Source organism: Colletotrichum paranaense (assembly GCF_030867605.1).
Source record: "Colletotrichum paranaense strain IMI 384185 chromosome Unknown Scaffold_3.1, whole genome shotgun sequence".
NCBI lineage: Eukaryota > Fungi > Ascomycota > Sordariomycetes > Glomerellales > Glomerellaceae > Colletotrichum > Colletotrichum paranaense.
Window position 1 is genome coordinate 883,924 of NW_026848961.1, and position 19,230 is coordinate 903,153.

Genomic DNA, 19,230 nt, shown 5'->3' on the forward strand with positions numbered 1-19,230 from the left:
CTGCGGGATTATTGCCAGTATATACGTTTTCAGCTTTTATTCAATATGACACCTGTTCAAAGATTGTGATTTGCAGAACCACGAAGCATGGTCGGATTATCATACAATTCGCTGCCACCTCGCAGAGCGACGTACTGATATCAACTCCCACTCGCTGAACTCGCATACCATGGATTCGTTCCCGACCTCGTTTCGAAGCGCATGACTTGGGCGCCTTGAGCTGCGGTTGCCTTAAAAGGGCTGAGTATTGCGTCACTGCACACCCATACACATTCACAACACATCTTGATGGAAGATTCTCTGCTACTCAAGATCCTTCCATTTGGACCTCATTGCAAGGTGGGCGATTCGTCTCGAGCACATCACACTCGATCGAGATATCAACTTCATGCTTTGGATACCTTGATTCGGAGCTCTCCAGACACAGAAGGAACCTCTTTCATGCTATCTTAGTCACGACATTCTCAGAAATAGGCGTGTTGGCAGATAAGGGGAAAGATACGTAGGAGACGTGTGTCGAGAACATGAGGTTCAAACCCGCTCGGAGAGTGATAACATCGACAACAATCAAGGACCTTCCAGGGGAACCAAACAGAGAAATGGTACAAAGTGCCGACCACGAGACTGCAATCAGCTCATTTTCAGGGAAACTGCTGGCTTACTGTCTGATTATGTACGGTACTTTCTGATAGAGATAGAGTGAGAGCAGCCGCCGTCAAAGTCCGAAGGAGGTCGAGGGGCAACAGCGGTAGAAAGCACGCAACTCACGCGAACCATAACCAAATTTATCAGAGGGCCGAAACTCCGGATCGGGCTGGGAAATAAGCTAGCAAGGCACTTCGTGGGGTTGATCTTCACCAAAGCATACCTCAGGCTATCCTATTGACTGCGGAATTACAGGGTATCACACTAGCACATGTCCTCCCCGTACTTTCCTAAAACGATTACTTGTATGATCTCTTCAGGTCGTAGATCCCAGAGGACTGAATTCGGGAAAACCTACTATTCGTCGGCACCCGTTTTAAATATACGGACTTATACATGTACTAGGTTATGGCTCTCGTAGGTAGGTTGTAAAACCTTATTAACACAGAATAAGAAGTGGACAATGAAATTTTGCCTTTGCCCGAAGACGCGACAAAGTGGGTACTTTCTATCATATTGCCAAAAGGCAAATCACAAGTGGGAAGATACTGTTGGTCGATGTAGTTCATTAGGTATAGTAAACAGATACAAGAAAAAGTCATGCCTTGCCGATGCAGGCGTGGTATCATATCTGAGCGTATTCGTCCAATCCATCACCTGGTAAAACTCCCAGGTTACCTCCCATTTTACGCCTGCGCTAGATTCATGGGCGCCATCTTCGTAAACGCGTCATGCTAAGAAAACATTGGGTAGTCTCAAAGACAAGAGACAACTAGATATCCACAGCTAAACTCTCCGGTTTTGAATGGTCTAGTAGCGGCTGCTGCGCTGCCAGAAGCGGCGACGGCGGTAGGTAGTGTGGGTGGCAGGAGGGGAGTAGTTGTCAACCTTGGAACGCTGCTGACGGCGCTTGTGAAGACGGCCGCTGCAGCAGGTGAAGAAGACGATGACGGTGCCGAGGAGCAGGCAGATGGCGGCGGCCAGGAGGGTCCAGAGAGCGACATCGTAGTGGGCGGAGCTGCCGTTGCCATCCCTGTTGACGTTGCGGCGGACGACGGCGAACATGACCCAGTCGCAGATGAGGGCGACGATAGTGATGATGAAGGCAACGCCGGAGACAAGGGCGGCGAAGAGGGAGCCAAACATGCCAGCACCGACGGAGAGGATGAAGGCGATGAAGGAGACGCCTGCGGCGACGGGGTGGAGAACCATGACCCGGGTCAAGCCCTCGGCGACGTTGGAGGACAGGTTGGAGTACTGGGTGGCATCGGCCTCGGCGATGATATCGGTGGGTGAATAACCGATCCTGGAACGGCTGCACTGGTCGGAGCCACTGGGAGACGAGTTAAGTTATTGAGTTTGGTTCTATGCTGTGTGATATTACTTACTAGTCAGAGCCGCCACGGACGCAGTATCCAAAGGTACCAAATGTGATCTCATTGCCGGCGGAAGTGTCGCCCAGCTTGACGGTCAACAGTGAGATGTTGTGCACCACTGGAGCAGAGATGCTGGTGATGACCAGAAGAATCGTTGCTACAAGGAGCAAAAAGGTACCAAAGTGGTGAATGAAGCCGGTGACAGCCATGTTGATTATGGAGATGGACTACTGCCGGATGGCTGAGGTGTAGTGTAGGTGTTTGGTGTAGGGCTTAGTTGTAGGAGACAATTGGCGATAGGAGTACTGATGTGATGAACATGTTCGTGAGAGGAAAGGGAGAGGCCGTCCACATATAAGCGCAAACGTCTCACGACCCCTGGGCCGGCCCCAAGAAACAGGAATTCGCATGATGTGTGCTGTGATCTGTGACAGTACCACACTAGGCACACCGTCCGGGGCCAAGAATGCCGTGTAAGTCAGGGTCCCGGTGCAAGCCAACGAGTGCGACGTCATCAACGTGGCCCAGCCCGGGCCCAAGTTCATATTTCTCGTGGCTCTGTGGCTCTGTAGGAGAAAATTGGGTGAAAATGGACCCTGGCTTGCGCAAGCATCCCCCGCGCCACGGTTGGTCGGCTCGTCTAGTCGCGTTCAGATTTGTTTAATTGTCGAACAAGCTGGCGGTGGAAAAGGAACGTGGGTTTGGCTCTATTGTGACGTACTATCCAGTTTGCACCGCTGATTGGTCAGGTCCTCGCGTCGTGGCCGATCTGGGATATTGCAGGTTGCCACTATTCCTTGTTTTTGTGGCTCTGTAATGACGCCACGCCTTGAATGGACCCCGGCACCAAAAGTCCAACTCCAACGTCAGAGTCTCGACCTTGTGTTCAGCTGACTACTGCCGTATTGCCGACTCAAGTGTTCCTATGGCAAGCAAAGCATCTGCAACTCGTCGTCAGGGAGCCCGACTGCGTTGCACTACTAGCGACGGTCACCAAAGACACCTTCGTCATCGTTCGACTGTCGTTGCAATTTTTGCAATCTGATATCGGGACATACCGAAATGTCAACGGTCGTCTTGTGGTGTTCTTTCGACCCTGTACTCAGGGTCTCCCATTCAATGCATCGCCCTGGCCCGCATAATTTTAGGTTAAGCAAGCGAAACTCGAACAGTTCCGTCCGATGATCTGATCCAATCAAGAGCCGTACTTTGACTGGGTGCCATCCCATCTCGCCAATGAGCCTCGTGCCAAATCGTCGCCTTCATCGGAATTTTCGTTTCCGGAACGCTTCACTGAGCGCGAAACGCTGGAACTCCGATCAGGCTATAGCTGTCAGATGTTCTTAGGCTTGGCTTATGGCCGTAAAATTGGATGTAAAGTCAACGCGCAATCGCTGCCAAGATGCGAGAGGCGGGTTTGATCGGTCCTTGAAGGACATCGTCTCCAGAGCTTAGACATAGCTTTTGCTGTAGTCGCGTACTGTCGCGCCCAATGGCGATCAGGGTTGGCTTTCTTTCAGATGTAGCAGGCCTTCCATAATAGCGGGTGCCTTTTCTTTTCGCTCTCTGCGCTTGATGCGATCGATGATGGCGCGCTTCTTGACATCAACCGATTTCGAGCCAAGTAGAATATCTTCCCATAGCTGGCCCCTGGTCGACGATTTCGACTGTCCGCCATTCTCCCAATCCGATAAGCCGTCGGTCATGACATCCTTTGGTAAGGATGCCCTCAATTGAGACGACATGGTTGTTTCTCGGCGCGAAGTCGGCCATGGGCCATGTAGAGGATTGGCTCTGATGGCCGCAGAGTGTATGTAGCTCGGGGCCGGGAAGATGTGCACCGTGAATTCCTTCTTATCGTCCGTTCCTGCAGCGCCGTCCTCGCTCCCTTCCTGGTGATTTGCGTTGGCAAAGGGTCCGGTGACGGCCGAGCCGGTCAGGAACGACTTGACGGAACCGTTGGATCGAGGCGTCGCGAGTTGGTACTTGAGCGGGCTTATCTTGACGAGCTCCTTGACTTTCGATTTGTCGCTGAGAACGGATATGAAGGAAGAGTCGTGGTTCTGAAGTCAATGGTGTCAGCGAGAGAGCCTTCCTTGGCATTGACTCTTGCGAGACGCAAACTTACTTCCAGCTTCTTGAACACCTCGACATTGGCGAATCTTTGCAGCGAGTGCAGGACGGCGCGTCTCTCGGAGAACCTGTTTGGCCTCGGCACAACGGTGACTTGAACCGTTCGCGCAGAAGCCTTGCTGGACAGCTCCTGCAAGACAGAGTATCCGTTCTTAGACATGGCGCTGGTTGTGTCGTAAATGCGACTCCGTTTACTACGTCGTGTCGTGAGCAGGAAACGCACTTCGACACGGGAGCTCCGCAAAGTTGTTAAGCTCTGGTGGAGCTTTAACAGTGCTGAAACTCGACAGTTTGCAGTTGCGCACGGTACCCTGTGCCAGGGTGCCCCGCCAAATGGCGGGGAGGCAACGTTCTGCTACTGGAACTTCTAGAACAGCTTGGAAGACGTAGACGCACGCCTACCGTCTAAACACCTACCTATCCTCAGCAACTCCCACGAAAACGATCTACAGCGCACCGTGAATTCCTATAAGCCGAACGCGAATCATACCTTTGGCAGCTTCTAGACAACGAGTCAAGTACACTACGTCCAACAACCGGAACTCTCAACCGCGACCATGGCCGCCATCATCGACGCCGACGACGTGATGGAGCCCACCCTCCAGTCCATCCTCGACCAAAAGTCGCTGCGCTGGATCTTTGTCGGAGGAAAGGGTGGTGTAGGAAAGACAACCACGTCGTGCTCCCTTGCCATTCAGCTCGCCAAGGCGCGCAAGTCGGTCCTCCTCATCTCCACCGACCCGGCGCACAACTTGTCCGACGCCTTCAACCAGAAGTTCGGCAAGGAAGCACGCCTCATTGAGGGCTTCACCAACCTGAGCGCCATGGAGATCGACCCCAACGGCAGCATGCAGGACCTGCTTGCGGGCCAGAATGAGGAGGTGGATGCCATGAGTGGTGGCCTCGGTGGCATGATGCAGGATCTGGCATTTGCTGTAAGCTTCGGCTCTGGTGCGCCAGCACATGTGCAGCGGCTTGTTTTCTAACGTGGTTTATGTACATAGATTCCTGGTATCGACGAAGCCATGTCCTTCGCCGAAGTTCTCAAGCAAGTAAAGTCAATGTCCTACGAAACAATCATCTTCGACACCGCCCCGACAGGCCACACTCTCCGCTTCCTCTCCTTCCCCAGCGTCCTCGAAAAGGCCCTCGCAAAGGTCTCCCAGCTCAGCTCGCAGTACGGGCCCCTCCTGAACGGCTTCCTTGGCCAGGGCGGCCAGCTTCCCAACGGCCAGAACCTCAACGAGATGATGGAGAAGCTCGAGACGCTGCGCGAGACAATCTCCGAGGTCAACACCCAGTTCAAGGACGAGAATCTGACAACTTTCGTCTGCGTCTGCATCCCCGAGTTCCTGTCTCTCTACGAGACGGAGCGCATGATCCAGGAGCTGGCAAACTACGGCATCGACACCCACAGCATCGTCGTCAACCAGCTCCTCTTCCCCAAGAAGGGCAGCAACTGCGACCAGTGCACGGCCCGTCGCAGGATGCAGAAGAAGTACCTCGAACAAATTGAGGAGTTGTATGACGAGTTCAACGTCGTCAAGATGCCGTTGTTGGTTGAGGAAGTCCGCGGCAAGGAGAAGCTGGAAAAGTTCAGCGAGATGCTGACCACGCCTTACTCACCGCCCGAAATGGATGCCTGAATATGAGTAGAGTTTGTAGGTGGTTTTGGGGAGGCAGGGGTCTGCTGGTGGTGGGAGGATCAAAAACACGACTATGAATATTTGGTTATGACTGGATGGGTAGCATGAGGCGCAAGAGTCACGAGTGGAGACATAGAATACATTCACAAACGATTGATACCCTGGTGATGTGTGCAGGAGACTTGATTTGACTACCTTGGTGCGTGATATCAGAGTGCCCTCAACGCTGAGCACCTACGGCGTAGCTTCATTATCCCAATTATCCCCTGCCCCATTGTTCTGCACTATGGCAGCGACAGTAAAGTCCAATTGATTCCCTTCCCATCCCAGGCACATTAGAAAATTCCGTCCCTACCCCGTTCCCGAACGCCCTTCAGACCATAAAAAAGCCTTGTCCAAATTCCTCTTGGCTGTGTGAGGATAGTGTTATGCCGTGTTTTTCCAGAATGATAATGATGAATGACCCCGTGATGCAATGCATGTCGTCTAGATTTACAATCGAAGAAGTCGTAGATGGCCAGTGTAGGAGCCGTCGATTGAGAAAGGCGCTCACAGCTCTCTGTAGTCGCTGGGGCGGACACGCTTCTGCCGGTTCTGGTGACGGTGAGGGTTCACCGGCCTTCGGAAGTACGCGTCCTCGTCGTTGCTGGGCTGTGTGAAGTTGTGGCGTTGTTGCTGATTATAGCCACCCATGCCGCCGCCGTTCATCCCGCCGCCGTTCATCCCGCCACCATTCATTCCGCCGTTCATGCCATTCATATGATTCATGCCGTTCATGTTACCGCCGAAGTTGTTGCCGTACATGTTGTTGTTGCCGCCCATACCAGGGAAGCCGCCGCCGTTCATGGGGTTGAAGCCGGGCATGCCCATCATAGGATTCATCATGCCCATCATTGGCATCCCCATGTTCATGTTACCCATGTTGCCCATGTTGCCCATGTTTGGCATATTGGGCATGTTTGGCATTCCCATGAAGCCGTTCATCATGTTCATGCCGCCGAAACCCATCATCGGGTCCATGGGCATGTTGCCCATGCCGTTCATGCCGTTCATCATCGCTTGCTGTTGCTCTTGTTGCTTCTGCATCGCCTTCGGAGCCTTCGGAATCTTAGGGTTCTCCATCAATTCATCAGCAGGGCGCTTCTTGGAGTTGGACTCCACGGACGACGCGCGCTCAGCGGTGGGGCCGGACGGAGCGGTGGTAGGAGTTGCTGATGTCGACTTTGGCGTGCCGTCGGCTTTCGGGCCTGTTGGCACTGAGGCAGGAGCTGCTGCTGTGGCCGCAGGGGACTTTTGCGATGTGGGCGATTTGGCGATTCCGTTGGCTGATTCTGTCTTTGTCTCTCCATTTTCCTTGGGCGACGAGGCTGGCGGCGGCGAGGCTGCTGTCGGGCTCTTTGCATCGTTCTTCTCCTTGAGGAACTCCTTCATCTTCTCCGCAGCTTCCTCATCAGCCTTGAGGTCGTCAATCAAGACACCTTCCGTAGAGCAATTAGGGCAGACGAAGTCCGATTCGATGAGAGCATTGGTTATGCAATCATTGCAATACGTCTTCTGGCAGCACGGGGTCTTCATTGGGTCTATGAACATCTTCTTGTCGATAGGACACTCAAGTCCCTGGTCCTGCAATTCTTTGTCTCCCATAGCAATTGCCTTGGCAGCAGACGCTGAAGACTTGGCTTTGGCCTGGAACTGTTCCCATGAAGCCTTGTCAGGCTCAGCGATCACAAATTCTCCCTCGGCATTGACCATGATGCCTGATGGTCTCTTGGTCTCGTCGTCACCACTCTGGGCGAGGGCAACCGACTTGTCCACTGTGCGCAAAAATGACCGCGGAATACCAGTCGTGCGCTTCACACGTGGACGATTGTCAAACTCTGGATCGTCGTTCGTTGGGCACAACTGGATCCAGTGACCTTTCTCTCCACAGCGATAGCAAATGTAGCCATTGGGAGGGTCATGGTCAGGCACATTTGCTGGCTTCTTAGAACCTGGCTTGAACACAGGGGTTTGGCTGCAACTTTGTTAGAGTTGATTCGTTAGGGCGATTGGGGATGGACTTACTTTGACATTTCCTCCTGTTGGGCTGACCAAGACTCGGTTTGGGCCTGGAACATGGCTGCCATCTTCTCTTCTTCCGTCATGGCATTGTTCATCTGGCTAATGGCGTTGGATGCGGCCTTGGCTGTGGCTGATTTGGTGGTCTGTTCTTTGCGGGAGGAATTCTTCGCAGCAACGGGCATCTTGCCAGAGACATATCGGGCGCCTCGGCCTGCACCAGGCTTGGCGGCTGGAAGGCGACGAGCAACTACGGTCGTAGATCGGGGGATAATGGTCGTATCATCATCGTACTCTGAGAAGATGTTAGATTGACAGTCGTGAGAAAACTGTTCAAGATAGAACTTACCCTCACTGCCATCCTCGGAGTAAATAGCAAGGTCGAAGTCGGTACCATCTCCCAAGCCGCTCTTCAAAATGATGTCGCGCTTCAGCTCGAAGACGGAAATACCGGTGCCATCGAACTCAACTCGCGTCGGCTCCTTTTGAGACTTGAACTTGAAGAACACGGAGGACGCCATGATGTCTCGTTTGGATAGGTCACAGATGTAGACCGCTATAGACGTTGGCAGCAGTAAAGTGCGTAATCAAAGATTTGATTTGAGTGGCGATGAGGACTTCGCGGGATACCACGAAGATGCAACGCTACCTCAACGTGAGTAGAGAGACTTGATGCTTGTAATTTTTCTTCTTGCTTGTGTGTGATGTCTCTTGCGCTTAGCACCTCTCAAGAGTAATGAAAATCAATTCTGATTTACTTGGAAAACAAGGAAATAAGGGTTGCGGAGTGTAGAGAAAGAGTACAATGCCAAAGAGGCCGACACCAGTTGGAGAAAAGTCAGTCCTTTGTGTGAATCCCTCCTCAAATCCAAATCACCTCGACACCTTTCGCACCATCAGTCGAGAAAACCTCAGTTAGCCAGCGTTGGTTTCCAATTCAGTATTCCGGTCGAAGTGTGAGCGGTCGCAACGGTCTCGTGGCGAGACGCAAACAATCGTACAGGGAAAGAGTCGGTTGCTGAGCGGGCACTTGCTTCGCTGGTCACCTGGGGCCGAAAAGTCGTTTGGGCGATTATCGTAGGGTGATGGAATCCGTTGCACAGTCGTATGGAGCACCCGTACGTAGGTTTCGGCAGAACGAAATGCGCGGTCGCAGGTCGTAAGAGGGCGTTGATGGTGATGTTCGTGGCAGGAAAAAGAGGAGTAACGCAAAGGGGGAGGAGAAGAGATATAGCCGGCAGTGACTGCAGGCAGACGGAGAAAGGTAGCTGGAACCCACTCTCTGGCCACTGCGACCGACCGGCCTGATTCTGCAGCACTGCCAATTCTGGGCAAGCCTGGGCCAGACGGCACGTGAGCGTCGGATTTCCCGGGTGGATGTTTTTCCGGGAGCCTATGTCCCGTCTCTGTGCTAGGCCTTTCCACCAAGATTCAAGGCACCTTATCAACCTGAGTTCTGAAAGGGTCCCCATTCTTCTCCGGAAGGTGCCGTCACAGCTGAGTAATCCCAAGAAACTTCCATTGCCTCCTCCGCCCAGGTCCCGACCGGGACTCCACTATCTCGGCCGCGAAGTTGCCGACAACGTCACGTGCTGTATCACGCAAAAGTTCTTTGGTCTCGGTCTTAGCGCCTCCACCTGGAACGGATACATTAGCAATGGCCAGGTCCCTTCCTGCTGATACGCCGCTGCTTGCCGAAGCGCATTGAGAGAACCCCGCCATCCGGAGCAGTTGTGGGCAGGTGCATGTAGAGGTACTCTCGGTGCAGCAGAATTCTGGTCAGCTCTTTTGCGCCCGATGTAGAAGGTCCAGTCCGGCGTCATGCCCCGCACCTCGTTGTTTAGAGGCCTTGCCCTCCCTCAGACTGCTCGAAAGTTTATTCCTACAACTCCCAAATCTCTACCGTGTTGGCAGACCATCTCACAATCTCGCCGTCACTACCTTACTCCAGCTATAAAAGCACACCAAGCTCGAAAGACCAAGATGGCTCCTCAACTCGACGGCTACTTCAAGCAGGTCGATGCCGACACCGACCACTTCATCGACCGCCTCCGGAAGGCTGTTGCGATCCCCTCCATCTCAGCTGATGTTGAGCGTCGTCCCGATGTCGTCAAGATGGGCGAGTGGCTTGCTGCCGAGCTGAAGGCCCTCGGTGCCTCAGTCGAGCTTCGCGAGCTCGGTGAGCAGCCTGACAAGCCTGGCTTGCAGCTGCCCCCCGTCGTGCTGGGAAGATATGGAAGCGACAAGAACAAGAGAACTATCCTGGTCTACGGCCACTACGATGTTCAGCCCGCCGAGAAGACTGATGGCTGGGCGACCGAGCCTTTTGAGCTCTCCGTCGATGACAAGGGCAGAATGTTCGGCCGTGGTGCCACGGACGACAAGGGACCCGTTCTCGGCTGGTTGAACGCCATCGAGGCTCACCAGAAGGCCGGCATCGACTTCCCCGTCAACCTCCTCATGTGCTTCGAGGGTATGGAGGAGTACGGTTCCGAGGGTCTTGACGATCTCATCAATGCCGAGGCCAAGAAGTTCTTCGCTGACGCCGATGCTGTCTGCATTTCTGACAACTACTGGCTCGGAACTGAGAAGCCCTGCTTGACCTATGGTCTCCGTGGCTGCAATTACTACTCTGTCGAGATCAAGGGTCCTGGCGCTGATTTGCACAGCGGTGTCTTTGGCGGCACTGCTCAGGAACCCATGACTGACCTGGTCCGCGTTCTCGGCTCATTGGTCGACACTGACGGCAAGATCCAGATTCCTGGCATTATGGAGCAGGTCGCCCCTGTTACCAAGGATGAGGAGACTCTGTATGATGGCATTGCCTTCACTATGGAGACTCTCCACGAGTCTCTCGGCAGCAAGACTACTATCTACGAAGACAAGAAGTCCACCCTCATGGCAAGATGGCGTTACCCCTCCCTCTCTGTCCACGGTGTTGAGGGTGCCTTCTCTGCCCCTGGCGCGAAGACTGTTATCCCGGCCAAGGTCACTGGCAAGTTCTCCATCCGTACCGTGCCCAATATGGAGGAGGAGGCAACCAACGAGGCCGTTTACAAGTACGTCAACGAGCAATTCGCAAAGCTCAAGAGCAAGAACACCATGAAGGTTTGGGCTCAGCACACCGGCAAGTGGTGGGTTGCGTCGCCGAAGCACTGGAACTTCTCGGCTGCCGCCAAGGCTACCGAGCGCGTCTGGGGCGTGCAGCCTGACTTCACCCGTGAGGGTGGAAGGTATGAATCCCATTTCCAGATACCGAAGGACGTCCATTAACAATAGACATAGTATCCCCGTCACCTTGACCTTTGAGCAGGCCACCGGCAAGAACGTTCTTCTTCTGCCTATGGGTAGCTCCACTGACGGTGCTCACTCCATCAACGAGAAGCTGGACAAGCGCAACTACATCGAGGGCATTAAGCTCCTTGGCGCTTACTTGCACTACGTCGCCGAGGAGCCCATCGCATAAATCGACCGTGGATTAAGTGAGATCACTACGCCAGAGGGCAACTAGGAACCGCGATACCTGCCATGACATGCAATGGGGCATTCGCCTTACCACGTTGCCATGGCGAGTTGAGTTCGGCTTACAGGCCGACTGCTGACAGCATATCATGCAAGCCGAGAGCGCTGCAATGGGCCGTTGGCCAGATGGGGATCAACGGACAAGAAGCTCCTGATTTTCACTGCAAGGTTCAAATCACAAGTCACGTAATTCAAATACCCAAACAAATTCATATTAAACCGTGCTCAATTTCGTCGTTTCTAAATGTGGGGTATTAGTGCGTAAATGGACAGTCATGATCGTTCGTTCATCATGGTATATACTTCGTGTTCCAGGTATCCAAGCAAAACGCCGGTGAGAGGACAAAGCCTACATGGCTTGGGATATCTCGTGCGTGTAAGTGGTAGGGGAAAGGGGGGGGGGGGTATCGGGGAGCTTTCGACAAAAGCTCTACTACTTCTTCCGCGCCGTCGCCACTCGACGGCTCCGTCTCTTTGCCACAACCTCTGGGTCCCAGTTTCCAGAGAACATATCCTCGAGGTCGTCCTCGTCCTCAGAATCAAACACAACTTCAATATCACTGTCCGGCGCGTCCTTGTGAGCGCTCTGGGCGGCACTGTCGTCGCCGCCGCTATCGTCGCCGTTTCGGTCCGCAGCATCCTCGTCTCTACCACCTACTCCGCCGGCCTCCCCGGCCACGGAATCGTCATCCTCTAATGCATCGTCTTCCTCGTCATCAGAATACTCATCGTCCCGGACGTCGACAACATCCTCCCAGCTACGGAACGGCACCACGCGCTCGACCTCGAGGATGAACTTGCCCACCTTGTACTTTTGGCTGAGCTCCTTGGCGTCGACGTACTTCCACCCTAGCTTCGCGCTGCAGAGGACACAGGTGATGTCCGCGACGACGTGCCAGCCCGTAACGAGCTGGCGGTTCTCGCATTTTCCTATGCGGACGTTGGCGAGGCTTCCCTTGTTCTTGCTGTTGTTTGCGCCGCCGCGTGCACTCTGGGTAGTGGAGGGGGAGGAGGACGTGGTATTGGTGGTGGTGTTTGGGATGGCGGTCGGCGCGATGAGGTAGGCGCGGCCGTAGCGGCCTGTGAAGCCTTTGCTTACGATTTGGGAGGCGAAGGCGATGTCGCAGGAGCAGGTTGAGCAGCGGAGGGTGTCTGGGTGAGTGCGTGCCAGGGAGGTTGCTTTGTTGTTTCTGTTGTTCTTGTTGGTGCTGATGCTTGTGGATTCGGACTTGGATTTGGAGAGGAGATCTGGTATGCTAGTTGTTGCGGCGGCGGTGGTGGCATCTCGGTACGTCGGCGGCGGTGGGCTATTCGGCGGGGTCGCGGTCTCGTCTGTCGTCGAGGAAGTCGGCGAGGAGCTGAGGGAGGGGACTTGGCTTGCGTCTGGGGTTGAGTCCGGGGACGTCGAAGCTGTCCCCGTTTCTGCTGCTGCTTCTGATGCGGACGAGGTCCGGCGCGGGGCGCGGCGGCGGAAGGGGACGATGTTGAAGCTTGGGAGGAGGTACGTTGGGAACGTGGGACGGGAGACGACGATGTTGGGCGCCATCGCGAGGGGTCTTGGGGGGTTTCTTGGACGGGAAGAGAAAGGTGGGTAGTGCGCCGCGTTCTCGGAAGCCCTGGTCCCGAAGATGTGGTTTCCTCGGAGGTTCTTTTTTTCGCTTGTATGCTGTGGATTACGGCTCGTTGGAGTTGTAGATTTGGGCGGCGCCGGCGGTGGAGGGTTCTACCATGGTATTCCGGCGAGGGTTCCGATGGAGAGGATGGATGGTCTTCTCTGGATGTTTAGGGTGAGGAGAACATGGCTTTGTCTTTGGGAGAACGACGACGATAGCAAGCGTTTCAGGAGTTTCTACCGCCTCTCTCTTGACTTGTTCACGAGTTTGGATCCTTTGCGACTGGAACGGGGTCCCCGGGAGGTCATGGAATCATGTATAAGGCAAGGCGGGCAAGCAGGAATGAAGGGTCGGAGGCGATTTGGGGTAGGTAAGGTAGGTAGTTTGGTAGATCAGAGCCCGGCGCAGGGGCGCAAGTTCGACAGGGAGGGGAAAAGGTGAGTGACTGACTTATGGCACGAGACAGTGAGATGGAGGGGTAGAGGATTTTCGGGCTGGGCTTTTCTTTTTTGGCCTGGCCACCGTCCAAATGGTGTGTAACGTGCAGTTTTTGTGAGCGAGTGAATGATTCGGGTTGTTGGAGGGTAAGGTAACGCAAGGGAAGGGAAAGGAAGGTATGGCACCTACCGTTCCGGCAAGCAGCATGTCACTGTCACTGTCTCTGGTGGATCCCGCCTGTTTTGCGGTGAGTGGACGACGGGAAGTGTAAGATATCAAAAGGGTCTGGGCACAAACGTCGGGCATATTTTGGTTGTGCAGGTACCTCCATTTTGATAAGGTAGGTATGCGCAGATGTTTGGAGCTTTAGTTTTGTCTGCCCGGACTTGAGATGGAAGAATATGGCTTGCTGACATTTGATTCAGCTAGACATGAAGGCTGAAGAGGAGTTGCGGATGTTTTGCCTTCACTTTGATATCGTAAAGTAAGACATTGCAAAGGTGCCAAGGTAGTTACCAACCCGCCTCTCCGGGAACATCTGCTCAACAAGCGGCCAAAATCGGAGCAGCGGGCGTCGGTCTTTATTCAGTACTTACCTTGGGCACAGTACCAGGTATTCAGTACTTGAGGGATCGCTCGGATGCGGTGGTGTACGAAGTAGGTACGGTCAAGTCCCTCGGTCGAAGGAGGTTCGAGCTTCCCCACTTGGCTACCTATACCTTATCACAGACCAACATTATCGATAAGATGAGCAACTGGAAGCGTGAGTCGATAAGAACGAGAGACGGCGGCCGGGTGGAGTCTTCCCAAGTGGTGAGGTTTCCATGGGCGCCGGCAGTAAGTGTGTGTGTGTGTGTGTGTGTGTGTGTGTCACTGGACTTCGGACCCCACCAGCGGGTGGGTGTGGATGATCACCTCATTCGGCCTCCATCAGATGTGACCCCTCTTCCTCCAACGGTTGTGCGGCAGACGGAAAGAGAAGGGGTCCCCACCTTCATTCATGTCGTTGGAGACTCCCAGAATGAGGGTGAGCACCTGAACGGCTGGAGAGGCTTCTAGAAAAAGCGAAAACCCAAAGTTGATGTTTCGAGTTCCAGAGGCTATTGTTCGGCAACTTTGGAGTTTGCGGGGATCGAGGCCGTCACAAGTATATTGCAACAGCATCCAAGGCCATTGTTGAAGCATATCGATCGTTATCTGTGGACCCAAACGCCGCGCAGCTTTCGCTCGGTTTCGGTGAGGAAGTAGTGGGGAGCGTCAGATGGTCCGTCGGGCTGTTAGCTGCTGACTACCAGAGACCGGCGCCGATTTAGATGCGAAATCTATAGCCCTTTGACTGCACCCAGCATCAAGGTAGGTAGACCGTAGCAGTCTCGATGACAAGTAGACGCTCAATTGTCGTTAATACGAAATTAGTAGATCAACTTCGAACGAATGATCCAAGCCACCAAGAGAAGTCGATATTCGTCAAGGTATTCATAACGCACTCGTTCCTTTCGAGAAGGAGAGTGCTGCGGTGGATGACTCGCAAATCATGAATGTGGGGGGGCAAAACGGTCAAGTGACCCGAACGGAAACCCGGACCCCAGGAAGTCCAAGCATGCTAGTTGCGGCGCTGCCATGGCATTTTTGGCAGGCACTGACAAGGCATCCTGCAATATTGCCCAAGGCAATGTGTGAATATAGACCAACCACCGTGACACCTTATGCTCCGGTGGCCTGCTCGCCCGTCACAATTGCGACGGCCGAGAAAACGCGGCCTCCGACCGTGCCGGGGCTCCGGCTGAAAGGGGATCCATCCGCTCGAGCAGGTTGCGAACTTGCGACATCTTACGCCATCCTCGTATGAAATGTTTGGACTATCCACGGCGGACGTCTGGAATACAGTACTGTGTACGTGGTGAGCTCACCCATAGTTTCGAGCTTGGTGACGGTAGGCTGGCCTCTCGCAAACCCTAATTGTCCTGATGGTGGAGGACCCCGACATTTCTCAGCGGTTATCTGTCATTCGTATGTATGTGCGACGATCGACGGCCGTGTGCTTAAACTGCTTGCGTAATATTACCTCACTTTCGTAAGTTGATGATTCAAAAAGGGAACCAGTTATCGGGCCAACGCCACACATATCAACGTTGATCATCCTTGTGGAAGCCCATCAAGAGTACGGATAAAGCACTGCGATACTGTGAGCGCCAGAGAGAGAAACTCATCTGTTGACCGTTTCCGTCCAAGAGATGATTACCCCAAGTTCTGGGTCGGGCTAGGGTGGCTGGGCAGCAAGGGCTCGGTTTGGGGGGGATTGACCACGTGCATGTGAAGTGCAGCCCACGGCCTCGTTCGATTGGCAGAGGCCGCAGGAGAAGCAGTCAAAGTGCCAAGCGCCGTGCCGGGCCCGGATTGGGAGCGTCCAGCCGAGTTGGTTGATTGCTGGCGGGAGACTACTGGTGACAGTAGAATTGTGGCATCTCTGACTGGTCTGTACGGATAGAAGGTCGAGATAGGCTTGGATGCATACAGTTATTGGAGTTTGGAGACAGAAGGATGCATCTGCTTCAAGTCCGTCAATGAACCAGTACCCAAAGAGTAGGTAAGATACCTAGATCGTGGACCACAAATGGCCGAGCAGCATCAGCCAATGCAATGCAGCCCAAGAAACAACGTGCTTTGCTTCCCATACCGCCTCATACAGTGCAACATTGACGGTTGGCGCATTGCAAAGCAAAGGGCTCCAGCCAGTTTCGTAAGCCTAGACCAGTGGCCCCCCAATGGACCGTGGACCATGGACGCCCCCTTGCCAGTGAGAACAATGGACAAACTGGAACCCTCTGGAAGCTGCGTAAAGAGACAGCTGTTGTCGATGATGATCGTAGCGAACAAGCAAACAGATCATGGAGTGCCGATGTGAAGTGACGAAAGTAGGGGGTCCCTGAGGATTGTGATTGAGTAAGATCCAAGCAATTGAAAGTCTGAATTGGCGTGGACGGAATCAATGGCATTGAACTGCATTGGATGGTGAGGAGGAGACATGGATGATGGATGATGGGATCCGAGGAAAGAAGGGGGAAAGGTGGAGATGCCTTGGCTGATTATGACTGTTCCTTCCCTTGTATCCATACGCATGCGCAGTACCTCAGGTACTGTGTAGGTTTTCCCACTGGGCCGGTGAGCTTGGCCGCTTTTTTTGGTGGCTGCCACCCCTTGAGACTGCCATTGCGGCCCATTGGAAAGTGGCACGGCACGGCTGGGTGGCGGTTGCTGCGTGCTGCACAGTGGACAGCCCAAGTGATGGTCCCCTTGGCTGGGCTGCTTTCTCCGCCACGCTAGACGTTTCCACCCTTTATTATTTTTTTCTGTAGGAGGGAGATATGGCCTTTCCGCTGGGTTTTTATTCACCACTCCGCCCGGCCGCCTTCTCTTCCCAATTCCCCTCTTCTTGCCTTCCCCATCGCAACGCTTCACCGCCGATATCCTGCTCGCCTCACCCGCAACAACCGCCGTTCGAGAAGAATAAAACAAGGACAAAACATCAACGCAAATCCTCGCCCCCGCGCTACTACATCAATCGATCTACACAAATCGACAACAGCCTCATCAGCTAAACCAACAAAACCCACACCACCTTTTCAAGAAAAGACTACCATCGTCGCTACTTGACTCTCGCCTCACTTTTCAAATACCAACCACCAACTCATCGACGATCCGGTTCCGATTTCCCGAGAACCGACCTCCCAACCCAATTCTACCTCAACACCAGATTTTAGCTACCAAACCCCGAAAATCAATCGCAATGGCGCCCATGAATCAGGTCAACAATTACAGTAGTAGTAATTATGGTGAGGCCATTGTCCGTCAGGCCAATGTCCTCGCCAGCTGCTACATCGTCGATTCCGCCGCGACTCTTCGCGGTCTCCACTACTGCACTACCGGCGCCGCAGGTACGTCGCATCCTTCCCATTCCACAGCAGTACAAGCACATGTCTCTCTTCCGTCCTTTCTGCCTCCCCCATGTATGCCCATCTTCAGCCTCAAACTTGTAGATACGCCGCCGATCACTCGGGGTTGTTGTCTCTTGTAAACTTCCCATCCCCTACGATCCCCGCTCACTTGCATCACACATCTCCGGAAACTTGGTAAACTACATGGATCATGGACTGACAGATCTTGGAATCCACAGGGGCCGAGTGGTATTCCTGAGGTCCCCTCCTCAGGACTACCATCCCCTCCTTCAAGTCCCCCCCTCGCGGCCATAACGGCATCCAACGAGCTCGCTCTGCTTCCCAAGGCCAGTAGCAACAGCTCCAAGAGGCGCGATACCGTGCCCGGCAAGAGGATTAGCCGCAGAGGGGGGGCAGCACTTTCGATCAGGGAAGAATGTGAAAGGTTCTTTTGTGAGTCCATGAGGGCTGTGTTCCGCGGTGAGACGGACACTGGCTCGCGTGGCTCCGGCCTGCATCAAGGTGCTTATTACTACAACAACGGCAGCAGCAACGCCAACAACATGCTGCCCACTCCGCCGCCAGACGAGGACTTAGCCGTTCAACCGCACGTCCCGTTCGGGGGACGCGGCGGGGACGGTGCTGAGGGCTTCACGGCTCCTACCGCACCGGCCCCGGCCACCGCGTGGTTGGAGGTTTGGGACTTTGCCGGCGGCGCGAGTTTCAGGGCCTTTGTGGCGGACGACGGGGCTGAAAAGTCCCTGTTCGCCCTGTTTGACAGGAATGTCATTGGACGTGACCTGAAGCCTGCGTATGTCACACACACCCCCTATCTGTCTTAGACCCCGTTACACGAAGAACCCTTGGCTAACATTCCTTCCAGACTTATGGCGCTGATGGAGCTGGTCGATGGGCCGCTCAACTGCCAACACCTGGTCGTCTGCATCGACCGAACCATTGAGGAGGAGGATGCAAAGTCGCTGATGAAGAGCCTGCAGTGGATCGGCTTCGAGTTGACTACGCTGGATCAGTGGGCGAGAGATGTGGACGTGACGAGCAACCTGTGGCTGTTTATGAGCATGGAGATCTAGCATTACTTACCCCGGACAGCCTTTCATCGTCCGCGTTCTGTTTGGAAGGCGGGTTCCCCTTTCTCACTCATCAGTTCTTTGAGCTTGGCAGTTGGGGAGTTTTGGCTTTTTCAAGCGTCTTCGTCTCTCGTCTTTTCCAGTGTTTACACGGCATCGCGGGCTAGTTTCTCTGCTAGCAGATGTTCTCTCTTTTGCTTGGGGTACGCACTTTGGTCTTTTCCTCCTTGGTACACAAACAGCTCGAGCTTGGAACAAAAACAGCAGGTACGGAATTTGTGTTGGGAAAAAAGGAGGAACCGTCAAAAGCATTGAACGCAAAGGATTCAAGTCTCGTGTTTTGGGCATCTTTCTCTATCTCGCATCTGTATCTGTACGCTAAAAGTTGAAGGGCTGTTTCTTTTTCATATACCCTTGAGGCTAGTGTTGTTCAGGAACTAGCCCAAAGGTCTATTTTTTGGGGACTTGAAGCAATTACTCTATCGTGTTTGGGATGCTATTTTCACTCTTCTCCTTTGAACTTCACACGGCTATACAAGCATAGCAGCAGTATGAAATTGCAATATGAGGAAGTTTCTCTCTTGTATGTCTACTATTCGGGCTAATGTGAGCGTCAAGATTGTCAACCACAGAACTCAACTCCAGGCTTTTCCATAAAAATGACCATCAATATCAAAAAGGTTTCCAAAACGTCTAAGCTGGTTTTTTGTCTCTTTCTCTCGAAAGGCCAGTGATCCGCCCGCCCTCGCCCCCCCTCTCTCCTCTTGTCCCAAAGT

The 19,230-nt window shown here is 53.7% G+C and overlaps 9 protein-coding genes across 9 annotated transcripts; 3 read left to right on the forward strand and 6 right to left on the reverse strand.

Annotated features, from left to right (window-relative positions):
* Positions 1 to 1,455: 1,455 nt before the first annotated feature.
* CPAR01_03836 (pH-response regulator) lies at positions 1,456 to 2,230 on the reverse strand (the record flags this gene model as incomplete). Its single annotated transcript, XM_060488122.1, has 2 exons — positions 1,456 to 1,978; positions 2,034 to 2,230. The coding sequence occupies 2 exons, from the start codon at positions 2,228 to 2,230 to the stop codon at positions 1,456 to 1,458; spliced, it is 720 nt and encodes a 239-aa protein (XP_060352328.1).
* A 1,290-nt stretch (positions 2,231 to 3,520) lies between these two features.
* Positions 3,521 to 4,314, reverse strand: CPAR01_03837 (uncharacterized protein; the record flags this gene model as incomplete). Its single annotated transcript, XM_060488123.1, has 2 exons — positions 3,521 to 4,084; positions 4,150 to 4,314. The coding sequence occupies 2 exons, from the start codon at positions 4,312 to 4,314 to the stop codon at positions 3,521 to 3,523; spliced, it is 729 nt and encodes a 242-aa protein (XP_060352329.1).
* Positions 4,315 to 4,711: 397 nt separating this feature from the next.
* On the forward strand, positions 4,712 to 5,800 carry CPAR01_03838 (anion-transporting ATPase; the record flags this gene model as incomplete). Its single annotated transcript, XM_060488124.1, has 2 exons — positions 4,712 to 5,089; positions 5,159 to 5,800. 2 exons carry the CDS (start codon positions 4,712 to 4,714, stop codon positions 5,798 to 5,800), a joined length of 1,020 nt encoding a protein of 339 aa, XP_060352330.1.
* A 549-nt stretch (positions 5,801 to 6,349) lies between these two features.
* On the reverse strand, positions 6,350 to 8,379 carry CPAR01_03839 (MPE1; the record flags this gene model as incomplete). Its single annotated transcript, XM_060488125.1, has 3 exons — positions 6,350 to 7,814; positions 7,865 to 8,153; positions 8,208 to 8,379. 3 exons carry the CDS (start codon positions 8,377 to 8,379, stop codon positions 6,350 to 6,352), a joined length of 1,926 nt encoding a protein of 641 aa, XP_060352331.1.
* Positions 8,380 to 9,679: 1,300 nt separating this feature from the next.
* On the forward strand, positions 9,680 to 11,324 carry CPAR01_03840 (peptidase family M20/M25/M40; the record flags this gene model as incomplete). Its single annotated transcript, XM_060488126.1, has 2 exons — positions 9,680 to 11,091; positions 11,144 to 11,324. 2 exons carry the CDS (start codon positions 9,680 to 9,682, stop codon positions 11,322 to 11,324), a joined length of 1,593 nt encoding a protein of 530 aa, XP_060352332.1.
* Positions 11,325 to 11,813: 489 nt separating this feature from the next.
* CPAR01_03841 (uncharacterized protein) lies at positions 11,814 to 12,926 on the reverse strand (the record flags this gene model as incomplete). Its single annotated transcript, XM_060488127.1, has 1 exon — positions 11,814 to 12,926. The coding sequence occupies one exon, from the start codon at positions 12,924 to 12,926 to the stop codon at positions 11,814 to 11,816; it is 1,113 nt and encodes a 370-aa protein (XP_060352333.1).
* Positions 12,927 to 13,297: 371 nt separating this feature from the next.
* On the reverse strand, positions 13,298 to 13,638 carry CPAR01_03842 (uncharacterized protein; the record flags this gene model as incomplete). Its single annotated transcript, XM_060488128.1, has 2 exons — positions 13,298 to 13,588; positions 13,621 to 13,638. The coding sequence occupies 2 exons, from the start codon at positions 13,636 to 13,638 to the stop codon at positions 13,298 to 13,300; spliced, it is 309 nt and encodes a 102-aa protein (XP_060352334.1).
* A 2,031-nt stretch (positions 13,639 to 15,669) lies between these two features.
* On the reverse strand, positions 15,670 to 15,870 carry CPAR01_03843 (uncharacterized protein; the record flags this gene model as incomplete). The annotated part of the gene is made up of 1 exon (XM_060488129.1): positions 15,670 to 15,870. A coding segment is annotated over one exon (201 nt), but the record flags the coding sequence as incomplete, so codon positions are not given.
* Positions 15,871 to 17,218: 1,348 nt separating this feature from the next.
* Positions 17,219 to 18,457, forward strand: CPAR01_03844 (ornithine decarboxylase antizyme; the record flags this gene model as incomplete). The annotated part of the gene is made up of 3 exons (XM_060488130.1): positions 17,219 to 17,366; positions 17,640 to 18,177; positions 18,250 to 18,457. 3 exons carry the CDS (start codon positions 17,219 to 17,221, stop codon positions 18,455 to 18,457), a joined length of 894 nt encoding a protein of 297 aa, XP_060352336.1.
* Positions 18,458 to 19,230: the final 773 nt, after the last annotated feature.